This window comes from Lepisma saccharinum, chromosome 14, assembly GCF_977018435.1.
Source record: "Lepisma saccharinum chromosome 14, izLepSacc3.1, whole genome shotgun sequence".
In the NCBI taxonomy this organism is placed as follows: Eukaryota; Metazoa; Arthropoda; class Insecta; order Zygentoma; family Lepismatidae; genus Lepisma; species Lepisma saccharinum.
Window position 1 is genome coordinate 72,009,169 of NC_139242.1, and position 17,296 is coordinate 72,026,464.

The 17,296-nt window shown below is 41.0% G+C and overlaps 1 protein-coding gene across 2 annotated transcripts in view; it reads left to right on the plus strand.

Moving 5' to 3' along the window:
• LOC145998611 (putative inorganic phosphate cotransporter) overlaps positions 1-17,296 on the plus strand; it is an 82,498-nt gene that overhangs the window by 30,185 nt on the left and 35,017 nt on the right. The window contains exon 1 of one of the 2 annotated variants that reach the window (XM_083135062.1): positions 9,416-9,570. The exons of the other annotated variant lie outside the window; for it this stretch is intronic. Coding sequence (XP_082991188.1) covers positions 9,465-9,570 — 106 coding nt within the window. The 5' untranslated portion in view covers positions 9,416-9,464. Of the gene's footprint in view, positions 1-9,415; positions 9,571-17,296 lie in introns of those variants that run through there. 2 annotated transcript variants of the gene reach the window in all.

Consider the following 17,296-nt stretch of genomic DNA (forward strand, 5'->3'; position numbering starts at 1 on the left):
TAACCGTTACTGTGAAACACTGGGGACATTGCGACTAGCCATTCAGAATAAGCGACGCGGTAAGCTGAGTGCCGGGGTGATCTTGCTGCACGACAATGCGAAGCCGCATATGGCTAGGCGCACTGCAGCCCTTCTGGACAGGTTCGGTTGGGAGGTGTTCGATCATCCATCGAACAGCCCGGATCTCGCTCCCAATGATGACCACCTGTTCTTGCACCGGTCAACATTTTCACAGCGACGAAGAGGTTCAGACTGCTGTCATACAGTAATTCGGCGTTCAGGCGGCAGACTTCTACGACCCAGGTATACAGAAGTTGGTCCCACGCTATGACAAGTGCCTGAATTCCGGCGGGAATTATATTGACAAGTAACTGGACAAGTGCTGTATCTGTGGCAATAAATCATTGAATGGGATAATGTTTCCTTTTTGTGCACGACCCCAGGGAAACTTACTTTCTGGATGCACCTAATATTTTGCTGCCATCTAGGTTGACAATCTTCTCGTGAACCATCGGACAGTATTGTTTCCAACAACGCCCGTAGGATTTTATCTCAGGGAGGGGGGAGGGGCAAAGTCAATGAAACTATTATTATTAGTAGTAGTACTAGTAGTGTAGTTATTATTGCTATTACTGCTACTACTACTACTACTATGAAAAATTGCTTAAACTTTATTTATTTTCTTTGAGTCATTCCATGCGAAATCAACACAGCTCCCAACCTGACCATCTCCGATTTTCATGAAATTTGGGGAGTTGAAACTATGCATGGAACTTGGTAACTATGAACATTTTTAGTTTCATTTGTCTTCTAATTGTTACATCATTCCAAGGTCAAAGTTAGCAGAAAATGCCCTTTTTGAGCTCGCTTAGTTATACTACATGTGCTGTAACTCCGCCCCTATTTCACCTAGGAAGCTCAAATAAAGCTTATTGTACAGAGAATTAAACAAGCTTTCCAGTGATATATAACAACCTATTTCTTTCATGACCAGGATAACTCATTTACATTTTGTAGGTGGTGTTAAAGGACTTTTGACTCGTCATAGTTCATGTAATGAGGCTTTTATCAGTCACATAGTTACACATATTATTTTGTATCTTCTGATCCCATTGCAGTCCCAGAATGATTGATATATTTTAGAGTATGACATGAGGGACCACATATATTTTTTTCACGATTTTTGGTGATGACATGTTTTGAGATATTCAAGGTCAAAGGTCAAGGTCACGTGACAAAATTATATTTTTATCCAAAGGTAGGCTTGTTATATATCACTGGAAAGCTTGTTCAATTTCCTGTACAATAAACTTTATTTGAGCTTCCTAGGTGAAATAGGGGCGGAGTTACAGCACATTTAGTATAACTAAGCGGGCTCAAAAAGGGCATTTTCTGCTAATTTTGACCTTGAATAATGTAACAATTACAAAACAAACGAAACTAAAAATTTTCATAGTTACTAAGTTCCATGCATAGTTTCAACTCCCCAAATTTCATGAAAATCGGAGATGGTGAGGTTGGAAATTGCAGATATCTGTGTTGATTTGGCATGTAATTACTCCTTTATGTTTTTTTAAATTACATACATTTGTAATTTTCATATTTTGTGCATATTATATATATATATGACCAAGCTAAATCGAGGTTTGTAAACAAGAAACACGTCCTTGTGCAATATATCTACGCATTCTCCAAAATATTATCTTTACATTGATCACAATTTTGTTACTCCCCATGATTCTCTGCCTTTTTCGATCATTCCTCTGCAATTGTTTCTTAAAACTAGGGTGACCATACGGCCCGTTTTGACCTGAAAATATTTTTATTGTCTTTGTACACACACACACACACACAAAATTTGCGTAACTGTATATGTAACATATTAATTCATGTAGGACAACAAGCTGTAAGCTGTTTTATATAGTTAGATTGTGTAAAATAGACTGTAAACTTTCAAATAATCCTCATGATGATAATATTATTAATAATAGTACCTTGCTGTAATTTACGACCTGTAAGTCACAGAAAACAATATTTTTTTAATAATAAAACCAAGTTTTTCCAGAAATCTCATGGGGGCAAGTGCCCCTCTGCCCCCTCCCCCTTGCGGGCGCCCTTGATTGTTTCCCACACTTTCTCAATTCGAGACGCCCACGGTGCCTAGTCGATGTTTCCACTACACTGGTTGAACTGTGACCACAACATTTTACGTAATCTTCCCAACAGGCAAACAAACATTCCGGACCAAAATCGTAAAAGACGCGTGTCTGGTTAAGCTTCCATACTTCTGTTGAGACCGGTCTGTGTAGTTGACTGACCTGCCCTGTACTTGAAAGATAGAATGAAAACAAACAAACGTCGACCTCCGTGATGTAGCTGTCAAAGCAGTACGCTACAAAAGCAGATGCAGTGTGTTTATGTTTCTCGTTCGTCCACTTAATACAGGCATGGTATTAATCAGTAGCGACTCGTGGAATTTTTGGAATGTAGGAAGGTATGGTAAACAGACCGAGGAAAGTTTTCGAAAATGCGTTCAATTACACAGTGACATGTATCGCCTGTACCTTGGATTAGCCATTGGATTTGTAATGTTAGCTGCAGGCCCTCCCTGCCTGTCAAGTGTGGATTGCCAATACCAACTTCCTGATAAGAAAAGGTGCTGTTTCAACTCATAAATTACGCTAAATGTGATACAATTATGCTATGGTTTATTATTATTAGTATACAATTATTATTAATTTATTATCATTTTCTGATGACTGTAGTAGTTTTAAGTTCAATTTTATTTTGCTATTTTGGAGTTGTGAACCGCGTCATTGATAATTTATTCTAGTTACGTAACGTTAGGAATTTCGACCATTCAATAAAATGGGTTTAGCATAGTGCTTGAAAAAAGTTGAAGAAAATGCCATGACTGGTAACGGCGTCCGTTTGTTTTATTTGTGACCTCCAACTTTCTACCGATTTCCTTTATCAAATGTTCCTCTCTTGTTAAAACGGGGAGGATAAAGAAAAGATGAAAACAAGAAGATGGATCAGGGCCTGTAAAAGCTTGTCCCTTGGTCGGCATACAAGTCCACTAGAGAAGTACAAACAAGATCTGGAGATTTTCTTAAAAATAAACATTTCCTGAAAATATCTTCATTAGAATTCAATTTCTCTGTTTCCCAGGGACGCCGGTTTTTGAGATGATGCTGGATTTTCCATTATGCCAAACCCAGAGTGCTAGATGCCAACGAAGTTCAAATTTTGCTAGGTTTAGAACCATTATGCTAGAGTTGACATCACTGTTGAGGAACCCACGGGACCTTCCTCGCGGACCGTATAACTGGGCAACCCCGCGCGTACCTCCGCCCTCCTTTGCACTGCCCCCACCCATCTGCCTGTAGGGTGACGAGGAAGGTTCCTCAGCGGCCGGCAGGCAAGGACGGTCGTCTTTGGGCAACAGATCTGGAACGAGCGGGTGATAGCTATACTGAACGCAACTCCAACTGGCGGCTGGAAAACAGCGAATCAGCGATCAGTTGAATTTTCTTCGGCTGAGATCGGGCATTTTCGAGTCACAAGGTACCGAACGTTGTTCGCGGGACGAAACAAATGAGCGTTGGGTCCACCACATGTTGCCAAACGTACTGTAAAGGGAGAAAGAGTTTTCTCGGTCAACACCAGAAATCAGCGGGTTCAACTGCACACGTGGTTCTGCACGTTGAAATTTCCGGAAGGACCACCCACAGGTCGGAATGCAGGCGGACACACAGCCATATAAAGAAACTGCAAAAACAGAAGTACGCTTGGCAACGTTGCTTCGGGAGAGCGATGTGATCCCTTCACCTTTTACTTCGCAACTGAGGTTGTTGACACCCATCGGACCACACACCCCCGAGAATGATTGGGGGACAGGACGTGCCAGAAATAGCCATCAAGGTCAACCGCCAGTTGGAGTTGCGATCATTGACTCTTGACATTCGAGTAGAGAACCTTGATTGCGCTCAAAATTTTCTAACGCTCATTTAAACTCTTAAAAAGTAGAAAACTGGAAATAAGTATAAATGAAACTGTAGGAAGTTCCTCACTTCCTCACTTATATTTACATGTTTATTGTTCCTTCTATGCTCAAGATTTACACATTGCATTAGTTCTGGAAAATTGGGACAAAGTTTAGTTTTAACGAGGGTAATAAATAAATATAAAGCTTACCTTTGTCAGATATGACCAAACTTCTTGTATTTAGAAAACTATTTCATCTCATCGGCAATTAAATATGTACAATAAACACTAAACTGCCAACCAAATTGCAATAAATGAAACGTGACAATCTCTTTTGACTCGAACTTTCACAGCTAGACTAGAAATGACAGAGCTCATTGAGCATCAGGTAGTTAGTTGTTTTTGAACAAAAAAGTTTTATCCCAATTTATATGGCATATTTCGCGGCGTTTTTCGCGTTAAAGTGCAATTAGTTCGTCTAATCGCGACTGTGAGGGTGTGTGATGACATGATGAAATTGATGAATTGACACTCACAAGGAACACCCATGTCCGGAAACTAAGGTGACTAGAACGAAACTTCTCAATTCTTGGTTACACTATATAATGCTTATAACTAAATTAATATTGGAAAGCCGTCCCCCGTGGCGGAGTGGTTAGCACATCGCGCTACGAATCCCGGCCTGGACATGGATGTTTGTGAGTTCCCCTTCCTCAATTTCAACATATCATCATTCATCCCCATCTTCGCAAATTAGCCAAAAGTGACACATAAGCGAAGTAAAACAAAGCAAATCAATCAACCAATGAATAATGGAAAGTCACTCGTCATCGGGCATACTATTGCACATATACGCGAAAAACTGCGTAGTCGTGCATTTCAGAATTACACAGAATCGCAGATATCCTATCCAAAAATTGGCGCTTGATAGGTTGCGATGGTTGATGTGTACCTCCACTTTAGAAGTGGAGTAACGATTTTAAAATTCCCTGTTGTCCAATATACTACATTCCAGAGTGCTCTCACCTCTTTTCTTATCTGGTTGTTTACCTTTCTGATAACGGAATTGTCTTACACGTGCATCGTGGTGTTGGAGCGTTCGCAGATTCCAAGTATTTTGCAAGCATTACATTTATTTATTTACATTTTCCTTGTGCGAGCTGTACCATGTATGCATTACATAAATTTTACTTTACACACACTTTCTCTTCCCTCAAAGTCATTTATTAATATTGTCCCCTCTTTACATTATTATACAAAATAACTGTTAGTAGTTGATCAAATACAAACAAATTAAACATAATAAGTATAGTTTACCAATCCAAACATTGCACATGCAAATCAAGTTATGTGTCAGTCTCATTTGGCCTCCAGTCTCTATATACCTGTACTCTGTTTCAATATCTCGCTCCCCACGCAAACTCCCCCTTTGCACTATCGGGCTGTCTTTCACACTTTCAGTCTCCCCTCATCGTTATGTGATAAGGGATGTTTACACTTTGTTACAGTATGAAGATGGTTCGGTTGGAGCATGATCACTCATTTCGCTGCCTTCTCTAATAGCTTTCCCCCTCCGTTCTCTTACTTCTCCCAGGTATTTCCCCACTCGCTGCCCCGCTTCCTTTATCTTTATTCTGTCGTCTACCACTTCTATCACCTCCCTCCCTGTTAAGTTTTTCATCGATTTGCCCCTTAGGTCACGTGTAGAAGGGCAGTTTAGTAGAATATGCTCGTCCGTCTCCTCTCCATCGCACAAAGAACATATCGTTTCCCCTGCTTCGTTTCTCTTCCTTAATTGTTTCCATCCACCTAATCTGAACCATGCCAGTGCGCCTCTTTCTTTTTTTCCCACCACATTGATATATTTCGATTTCCCCCATTCTGTTATTCTTAGCTGTTCCCTGATTGAGGTCTTCGTTTGGCAGTCTATTATTTCTTGTCTGTTTCTGATTTGGTTTCCTTACGTTGGTTTTTCCATACTTGATGCAATTTAGGTTACTACGTGTTGGTTGTAGGTTTTATAGGCCTTTTAAAACCAACGGATTACTTCTAATCGGTTTCTAATTCTTATTTTACAATTATGCTTTTTCTTTCTATTTTTGGTTATTTTACATGCGTATCGGGTTAATCGTGAGAATGAGTGGTGCGAGCTGTGCCACCCAACGGGACCCTTCCTGGTTTTGAGGTCTACAAACAGAGAATGCTCCTCAATACTAAAATTTCTTGCTTTGTTTATATTTTTTGGACGAAAGAAAATATTGTACATTTTCATGTATAGCTACTGCATTTTTTATTGAGCATTGCTGAGATGTTCCAAGTAAGAAGAAGTAAACCTTTACAGGAATTATTAGAATTTCATTGGTTTCCAGACAGGGCCATGTTAACCAATGAGCTGATAACTAGAACGGATTTTAAAGGGGAAAATTTTCCTCTATAAAGAACAAAAAAGGGGTGAAATTATTAACAAAAAAGGTTGAAAAAATGACTATAGTTTTTTTACATTCCACTAAAAATACTATTTTAAATGAAAACACAATATATACCATTCACATATAAAAAGAGATACATTAAATTTCGTATTTATGCCCCCGCAGTTTATCACGCAGAGGTCCCTATACATACGGCGCTCACCCTGTGCATCTCTATGCATCCATCTGGCTCAGTAAAAAAACTGCCTCAATACATCGGGCCTTGTATCGGAGTATCTGAGGAGAGTCGGCAACTGTCTGAGTATCTGGGAGAGCCTGAGAGACCGTAACAAGTCGGTATATATACATACCTCCAACAAACTGGACCGCCCCCAACCACCGGTGCAAGGCCCTATCGTAACTTTTCAAACAGGAAAACCGTTGAGGGAAAACAACCGTTGGCTACCGAGCAAAAAGCAACCTACGCCAGAGCATTTACAAATATCGAAACATTTACATATACGTATATTTCCATTTTCCAGCTGTGTGCGTTGAAACCACACAGCAACTGATAACCTACAACCAGTGGCGGCGATTACGAGGCCAATTGCCCCCCAACATTTTGACACTTTTGCCCCCGAACTATGCTAAACGTTATCTACCAATGGAAAGTAAACTGTCCTTGCCCCCCCCCCCCCCCCCAAGTTTTGGCACCTTGCTCCCTAGTTTTTTAACCCAATCTCCGCCACTGCGATATAACTAAGGTAGCAAGATTTCTGAGAGGGGTGCAAAATCATACAGGACGTCACAAGGACTAGTGAAACAAATGAATGAATAAAAAAAAAAACATCTATTAGTGACGTTGCGCACAAAATTATTCCGGATCAGTAATTGTTTCAGCATTGATTAGATGAGATTTTCGTGATTGTATTTCCTGGAAGATAAGTGTGAGGAAGACAATAGCTTAGCGCCTGGCGCCACCAACCTTAAGGCTGGCTGGATGATAGGACAAGCAAAATGATACTTTCATGTCTGTCCGGGATTCGAAATTGGAACCTCTGGCTTCGTAGCGCGTTAAGGATACTCTTTTCATATTTTATTTTAATTTGTCTTGTATTCTCTTACTCATTTGCATTCTTCAATTTTCACCAGAACAGACAAACACAAACATCCATGTCTTATCGATAGTGTTGCCCACGGGACGAGACGGGACAGGCTTTTAAAAATTCGAGACGAGACGAGATTGATCATGTGTCCCGAGACAAACGAATATTTTCGAGATGAGACAGCATTTCACAGCATTTCCACGAGACGAGACAGGCCAAAGTCTCGTCTCGTGGGTAACACTACTTATCGAGGATTCGAACTCGTGAACCCTGGCATCGTCGCGCTGACCACTCCGGTACGGAGACCGGCTGCATTGTATTTCCTACCCGAGACCTACAATTTAAACTTTGATCGAAGCAATTAGAAAATACCTCGCCATCGTACCCGGGACACACTGAATGCAAGGTGATAACGTGCTTGCTATCGAAGATACCGTCTTCTAGACAGATGTCTAATTTTGTAGACGACGTTTCGAACCACTCCGGTACGGAGACCGGCTGCATTGTATTTCCTACCCGAGACCTACAATTTAAACTTTGATCGAAGCAATTAGAAAATACCTCGCCATCGTACCCGGGACACACTGAATGCAAGGTGATAACGTGCTTGCTATCGAAGATACCGTCTTCTAGACAGATGTCTAATTTTGTAGACGACGTTTCGAACCACTCCGGTACGGAGACCGGCTGCATTGTATTTCCTACCCGAGACCTACAATTTAGAGTTTGATAGAAGCAATTAGAAAATACCTCGCCATCGTACCCGGGACACACTGAATGCAAGGTGATAACGTGCTTGCTATCGAAGATACCGTCTTCTAGACAGATGTCTAATTTTGTAGACGACGTTTCGAACCACTCCGGTACGGAGACCGGCTGCATTGTATTTCCTACCCGAGACCTACAATTTAGAGTTTGATAGAAGCAATTAGAAAATACCTCGCCATCGTACCCGGGACACACTGAATGCAAGGTGATAACGTGCTTGCTATCGAAGATACCGTCTTCTAGACAGATGTCTAATTTTGTAGACGACGTTTCGAACTTTTTCAAGAATAAATTCCCTGGAACTCATTCGTAATGTTATCACTTTCATTTTCATCAATTTTCATTCCAACCATTTGTGAAGAATTGAATATAGTGGCTTATCTGCTTGTCTGATCGCGATGATGATGATGAGTGCGGATTTGATGAAATGGATGAAAGGACACTCACAAGGGTCACACATCCCCAGGTCTGGAATCGAACCGGGAACTTAAGTGATTATCGAAAATACGCTGAAAGTTCTAACCTATCCTGAAAAACCTTTCATTGTGCATTGCTCCTTGATATTTGTCATTAACTAACTTGCTTGTGTGGCCAAAAGTAATATAAATTGTAGGATTGTTATGTTTAATTTATTGATTGCATAACAACGACAATTTCTTCTGACTGTACATACGCAACTGAAACCAGACTAACGAGGCTCATGCGTCTGGATTCACCTCAAGTATAATCCTCAGCTTGTTTTGTGTATTGTCCATTTGTGTTTGTCATTGTATTACCAATTATCCTCATCTTCGCGATTACCCAAATGTGGCAGAAAAACGAAGGAAAATAAAATTAATCAAATCGATGTGAACAGTTAATCAGAATTGGTTCCAACCGGAAATAAACAAAAGTCCACGCGTGTGTGCAAATCTTAAAAACCGTGAAGTGGATTACGAAACTCAAGCACAATTTACCGTCTATAAAGAAAGGGGAACTCTCAGTGTTAATTTCCTTGTATACTGTCACAATAATATATAACAAGATAAGGGGACAGTAAGAAACAAAGGTTTTACCTCATTTAAGGGGGGGGGGGCGTATTCTTATCTGGTCGTTGGTAGTTGAGGAAAAGTTACCGGTTTGCATTCCCTCAATGCCGTGGTAGAAAGCCAGTAGCTTCGCATTCACTGAGCAGCCAGCAATCCAGTCCCTCGCAATGGGTGCTGGGTCGAATGTGAAAACGATAGGTGGCGCAATGTCGCCTACCTTTACACCAAGCGACACTGCTAGAGCACTCGGTACCCCGGAACATGTGGATCCAGGTAAACATTTCGATCGTGTTGTTTTGTAACGTTCTTGCAGAAAGTGAAGATTTATGGATATCGTGATAGATAGGGCTGAAGAAGGAAACGTAAGCTTCGAATCAGTGTGAATTTTAGTCTTGTCCCAGTGGTTCAGTTACGGAGTATATTGCTGTATCACGATCAAACGCTTTCGTGCCCATTCCTGGACAAGTGTTCGTGGCGTGGCCTTCGTGGCGAAGTGGGTAGCGTGGAGCGTTACGGAGCTAGGGGTCTTACGTTCGAAGTTTGGGTGAATCACGAATGTTTCATTGCGTTTATCTTGATACGTTCTGAGTTTTATTATTAAAGGTATTATTATTAGATTTGGTACTATGTCATTGTATTATTCTTAATATTAATAACTCAGTAATACTCAGCAATGAACGATGAGACTCGGCGAAGTACACAGACTCCTCTCAGGTACAGTGGGAACCATTCTAATTCCCGGACGACGGGGAGGGCAGCTGTCGCTGGGGACGAGCCAAGTCAGATGGTTTCTACCTGCCTGCTATGTCACAACGGACATCGCGCTACGCGGAGCTCGCAAGCCCCAACTGCGAAGGTAGCGGGAAAGAAATGAAAGGATGTTTCAGATGCATTGCACATTATGTGTGCACATTTCGGCAAGGGGATATGTGCATGGTAACTATCATATTAAAGACCGCGCCGATACATACTGCAGCACTTAGGGCGTTTAAGGGTTAGTTTCCGATTGAGACTAGATTAGAATTATCGAAATAGAGGCAAGAATTCTAGAGTAATGCCGAGTTCGAAACTCTAGACGCCTTTTTTTTTAAATTAAAATGTATTGACTGCTGAAGTGATAACAAGAACAGAGAACCTGGCAAGGGGTGGGAAAAATCATGGGAGGGAATAGTGAAGTTTGTGGCTTTTTTTAATATTTTCGCCCATCTCATTCTATATACGCCTACATACTAATAATGGTGATATAATTTCTCAATTCGATTCCTCCCTTTCCCTATTCATTTCAATTTTGAGAAGTGTGAGTTTTATTAGCCCAGAACATTGACCTACGGTAAATATATCTTAAAACCTGTTTCTTCTTCTTGTTTTGGTGACTTTGATTCCAATCCATGCTGCGTGTTGAATGGAAGGATCGAGATGTTCTTCAAACTGGTAAAATATGTTCAAATTATGGCTGCTCTCAAACTCTTCATTTACTGTGAGGTAATAATTTTCCCAGAGGCACACGCTTCTGGGAAAATTATTAAGTTCTTATTATTATTAGCTTTATTAGTAGTGTTATTTAGCCGGTTCAAAGTAATACTTGTATGTATCCCCTTTTTTTCTATGAACTTAGCCTCAGTTGTATCACATTATGAGGATTTTTTTTGTGGATTTTATGGCGTTCGACGACGTTCAGTACAATTTTCACCGCAACTCGGTTTTTTTTTCCACCTCATACTTTGTAGGTATGCTACGATCTTACGTGATATACCTATTCACTTTTTTACGACCTTTTACGGGCTAATTTATCGTACAAGGGTTGTTTTTCCTGGTTACATCCTTTTTTACGACCTTTTACGATCTTACGTGATATAACTTAACCTATTCGCTTTTCTTTACGACCTTTCACGAGGATATATACATATATGCGGGCTGTAAGCCTAACATCGGAACAAACACCTGGGATAGGAACTATTTTTCAGAAGTCATGCAGTTTCGTTTATACAGTGGACTTTCGAACTCCAAGGGTACATGAGAAACGTTCGAATTATCCAAAATTCGAATTAATAGAAACATGACGTCATTAAAGATGGTTTCAAGGGGAATAAACGACTGTTAAAATTACCTAGTTCGAATTAAAGAGGGTCCACTATATTAACAATGTATAGATAACAGATAAGAGAGGAGGAAAAGAAGAAAACTATATTATCGTATTCCCTGGAATTTATTGATTTTGATCTATTAATTTATTTTACTCGCCTTTATTCTACTTTTGGCTAATCGCAATGATGTTTATGAATTGTGATGAGATGGATCAAGCGACAATCACACACACACACACACACATAAGAGGCAGAGACCTGTCATGCAGTTATCATTCTCAAACATTTAATATCCGTTTCAACGAGGGTCGTTTAAAATATTTTGCACTGCGCATGCGCGGTCCACGAGATGATGCAGTCGGTCCTATTATGGTGTTATCTGTGAGCCAGACTTCATGATAGAACGCTGCGTGTGCAATTGCTAGCGAATTTGCCCCTGGTTTGAAAATATAACTGCTTCTGTGTGGAAGAAGGAGAGTAGTAAGGTCGGGATATCCTCATTTTGGAAAATAATGCTGATTGTGCAGTAAGAGATATTCTGGATGATAACACGTCATATAATCCTGATATGAGCGCATTTCTTCCCAAAACTCTCCATGAGAAAACTTGGGGTCGCTATGATAAAGAAAAATAATGATAATTTTCAAGACGTGAGAATGTATTTCGTAAAATATATATATTTTAAATATAAAACACTGTGTTTAAAACTTTTGAAATAACTCTCGTATTATTATTGACTCATTGTTTTATAATTACACGATTCACATTCTTCGCCTGTTTCAAAATTTCCTGCAGCTGTTGCTGTCGATAAAGAGAACTGTTTTTTGGCACCCATTTGAATTTAGTACCCGTAGCAAAATGATTGTTGCAGAAGTTACGTCAGATCACTTTTATCGAATAAGTGATCCGCCATTTTAACACTTTGTACTATGTAGCCCCCTGCGTAAAGGAGGCGCCACACACCATTATGCGGAAACTTTGAAACCCTGTGTATTTTTTTTTTTTTAATATCGATGGTATTTATCTGTCATAAAATGGCAGTCACCATGTCGTGTCTGTCTGTTACAGTGTCGCCAACTTCTGAGAAACATTGGATGAGCTGAATTCTGAGATTTGATTTTTACTTTTATGCAATAATATTTACCTGAAATGACTTTTTTGTTCGTTTGACCAGAATATGTAGGCTTTTACGTTTAAAAATCGTTTCAGGCAACTTCTGAGAGGTATACATTAATTTTATAGTAGCTTCTTTTGCCTATTTTAGTAAAAAAAAGTGTCTATTTTTGAAGGTAACTGCTTTTTGAGTACCAAGTTCGGGAAAATCAGTCGATATTTATGTTTAGTTCCTATTTTGTATTCGGTGTTTTTGCCTGCCTATTTTGAGAGTTTTTAGTGCTTATTTGTCCTCTTTTGTGGCTGTGGTATCTAAGGCGCTGTAGCCTCCCCTATGGCGCAGTGGTAGCATCGTCGCCTTGTAATCAAGGGGTCCCGGGTTCGATACCCAGTGGAGGCACAAGTGGTTCGGATCCCACTTTAAACTGTAGGTCCAGTCCCGATTATCATTACTGTGCATAAAGTGGACTTAAAACACAAAATCAAACAAAATCAAATCTAAGGCGCTGTGCTTTGGGCTGCGACTGCGGGACGGCATGTGTTCGAGTCCGCTTGGGTTCAGTCTCTGGGTTCTCGGCCTGTGTGTGTAGGACCGGTGGCAACCCACCCTCGTGAGGAAATTGGGGAGCTACGAGTGGGTAGTGTAACACGGTCATAAAAATCTCCTATATCGGCTGGGGGTTCGACGTGTTGACCCCACGTCACCCCATTACCGGTTGAAGATCTCCACACCTCTATACCCTGTACCAGCTATCTGTAGAGCAGGCGAACGTGAACAAGTCTCTGCGCAAGTAGTGACGCGAGACGGCTCCACCAATGAACAGAGGAACGTTATTGCGTAATGGGCGACTGGAGTTACCCGATTCGCTCTGGAAGCGTTGCAAACTTTTGAAAGCGACAATACCGTACGCTTGGCTTAGTAATTTCTTAAGGAAATATTAGGGATAAAACTGCAAGAGCAAATTTTGACAAGCCGTGCATTTAGCGTATGGACTAAGGTCTGGACCGTACGGTTGGCAACCCTGCACTTTCACCACTTGATTTCCCTCCTCCTCCTCCTCTGCCGCTATGCGTGGCCCTGCTCCACAATTAGCTGGGACAGAGTATAGGTAGGATTGTGGGAGGGAGACTGGCAGTTGGGAGACAGGACAAGGCCCTTTCAGGACTATAGAGCCAAGGGTTTTCTTTTATGTTTATTGTCTGTCCGCTAAGAACGGAGTCAATGTAAACAAATACACGTGGTCTGTGAGAAATCCTATTGGTTGTTTCGAATGAATGCTCGCGTCGCGTGTGATAAAACATAGCTGCTATATTGAAGTTGTGGGACCTTAGCTAGTATATTCATGGGTAAAATAACAACAGATCTAACACACAGGGAAGGAACTATTTTCAGAAGTCACGTGGTTTTGTTTACCTTAACTTCGTTCTTACAGTGGATGGAGAATAGTGCTTATTGATCTTCATCCTAGTTAGAGGTCCTTGGTCCTCATTTACTCTCCTAATTACGATGTGACCGCGGATAGTGTGAATAATATAGGGCATTGAAAAGTATCATATCTAGGCTGCTGGAAAAAAGCACTTATGTTAAAAATGCAATTTTACGTCACATAATTATTTATGTTTATTATTTTAGCAGTAAACATTACAGACATTACATGGATTAGAATCTTTACACATGCCCAATATAAAATTGTGCTTGTAACATTTTCATTAATTGATTCAGCGAGACTTAGCTACATACACCAGTAAGTCGCAGTTTATGACTCATGTGCCTTTTCTAGAACACCCTACATATTAAAAACAGCTTTTTATGGCAGTGGCGGAGATTAGAGGGGGCGAGGGGGGCAGTTGCCCCTCTACTTTTCCCCGCACTATGCTAAACCTGATCTGCAAAGGGAAATATACTGCCTTTGCCCCCTCCCCGCCCAGATTTGGAACCCAATCGCCGCCACTGTTTTGTGGAATAGTTTGTTGATAATTAAGTCAGTAATGTGACAGTAATTAAGTTGTGAGAATTCTTTAGGTGTATAATGAAGCATTAAGTGCAGAGACTCAATTTCTAAAATATAACAACAGTCCTCCCCGATGGCGCAGAGGTAGGTCGTCGCCTTATCAAGGGCGGGTTCGATACCCGGTGGAAGCACATAGTGGTTCGGATCCCACTTTAAAATGTAGGTCCAGTCCCGATTAGCCTTACTGTGCATAAAGTGTACTTGAAACACCAACTTAACTAACAAAAACATAACAACAGCAATATTATTGGGTGTCCTCGAGCTCAACAGACCCATAAAAGTTGGCGTCACTGTTCTGTTATGTGTATTTACTCGCAGTGCTCATCGACAAAGAGGGAGGGATGTTCCCTCCCCCAACACCTTCACCATGTATAGATTGCCGTCGAACATGGACGGTCGAAACGGTATTATTTTCGAAACCAAAATCGTGCCTGAAAAAAATCCAATGACGTAATACGTCCATTCCCAACAAGATAGTTACTGGTTAGTAAACATGAAGCGGTTCGCTATTACGCACCAAATGACGTAACTTATAATTTTTTTAGCAGATTTACTAATTAGAGTGCAAAACTGATAACAATACTAGCAGTTCAATGTTTTGTTTCCGTGTTGGAGATAACAAGTGCAGGTGGAAAGTTACACAGGCAAAACATGTGCTACAAGGTGAGGGACATTTTGCTTCTACTCCAGCAACAGCACACTGTCAAGTTATTGAAATTACATTGTCGTGAGGAAACTGTCACAGCGGCTACTGGACAAACTTGTCAGTCATAAGTGACGCGCTTTGGCGGCGATTGAGTTCCAAAGATGGGAGGGCAAGGCAGGGACGTCGTTGGGGGGTGGGGGGCGCGGGGGCACTGGCCCCTGCAAATGTCCTCGTGGTCCCGGCAAATGTTTCTGTATTTTACTGGAAATTTTAATTTGATGGCAAATATTGCAAAATTGTTCTTCAGTAAATTTTGCTTACAGTTTGGAACACTGATCCCAAATTTCCCGCGCCATGAAGACTTTTACTCATTCTTCTACTGCGTGCCTGTCGAAAACAGATGCAACGGAGGAGCTGCCGCTAATGATTGACACGTCCTTTCCCATTGCACTAATATTTATTGTTTGATTATCTTTTTTCTTGTGCAAATGTTTATTGTTCTTTAATCTTAATTTCTGTAATTTACCTATCACTGATAATGTCAGGATAGTGACTAACCTGTATATACTTATCTTGGTAAGAGCTGTTGCCATGGGAATTACGAGTGTCTTTTGTCTTGACTTGGAAGTTCGGGCTCGGTTTTTGAATAGAGTGATCATGTTGAATTATAAGAAGTTTAATTTCTTTGAGTGACATGGATTATATGTTAGGATATAAGTATTTAGTATGCAAAGAAGGAAAATAGACTTTCTTTTTCTGAGTGCAAACTTAACTTTGATTTTTATTTGACGAACCGACAGAGAGATATTACCCCATACCCTGAGAGGCATCACGCGAATGCTTTCGAGTCTTTCATGTGAACTGATTATTTGCTCTTTTATACCGCGTTTGGTAGAACCTGTCCCTCTTCCCGCGCTAGGGAGCGCTCAACAGTTTCCGTGCTGGGGAAAGTCAAAGCCAGGCAGCCAATTAAAATACGCAACGTCGCAACAGCGTCTACGTAAGCGCCTCTCTTCTGGCTTTCATTCGCTCCTCGCTGCCCAGCAGACGATTTTTTCCTCGTTTCTCATCGGCACCGAAACTGTTGAGCGCTCCCTAGCGCGGGAAGAGGGACAGGTTCTACCAAACGCGGTATAGTTAAATCATGTTCTTTTGACCAAAGAACGTGTCATGATTTTATAGCCCGTCCCGTTAAGGGAATTCGGAGGTCTTTTGAAAATGTACTTTTCCTCCCTGCCAGGTCAAAATTCGGGCCGATTGACTGGTAAGCGGTGACAGATGTCCCTCGGGATCGACGTTACTCCTTCCGGAGCTCTTTGGAAACAATTTTCATTCCTGTCTCATCACGGAGACAGTCATAGTGTGGTGCATGTTATAGAAATTGCAGGATAAAACTTCAGGGGGGGGGGGGGAAATTTCCGCTAACACATGGCTATAATGAAGAATAAGCCACCCTTCATTTATGGAAGATGACGAGATATGTACTAAATTATTAACAATGATCTACACGCTTTAGATACATTAGCTTTTCAAATTCTAAAGCGCTTTCTGTTATCATTTGTATAATTACTCAAGGAAGATGGCGGAGTGGTTAGCACATCGCGCTACGACGCCAGGGGTCCTGCGTTCGAATCCTGGCCTGAGCATGGATGTTTGTGAGTGTCCATTCATCAATATCATCATATCATCACTCATCCTCATCTTCGCAAATTAGCTAAAAGTGGCACAAAAAGTGAAGTAAAATAAAGCAAGTCAATCAATCATTATTCACAGAAGCGGAAATCTTCTTCCCATGGGGTAGTGTACTCAACTTGTGCAATTTCGAGAGAACGTTCTCTAACTCAATTTCTAGGTTGGTTATTTTTCGTTGCTTTTCGTTAAACGCGGCGGTGAGGATGAATGATGAACTGAAGAAATGGTGATGGGACAAGCATGGTACACCCATGCCTGACTAGAGTTAGAGCTTGGGGCATCTGGTTTCATAGCGTATTACGCTTACACGTCGGAAGCGGAATTTTGTAAAAAACTGTAAAAGTAGGCTGAAGGAAAGTATCATCGCTGGGTGCATAAAAAGTCACGTTCGACTCGCACATAAAAATAAAATTACCCAATATTGTGCGAAATCTGTTATATCCAGTGCCATC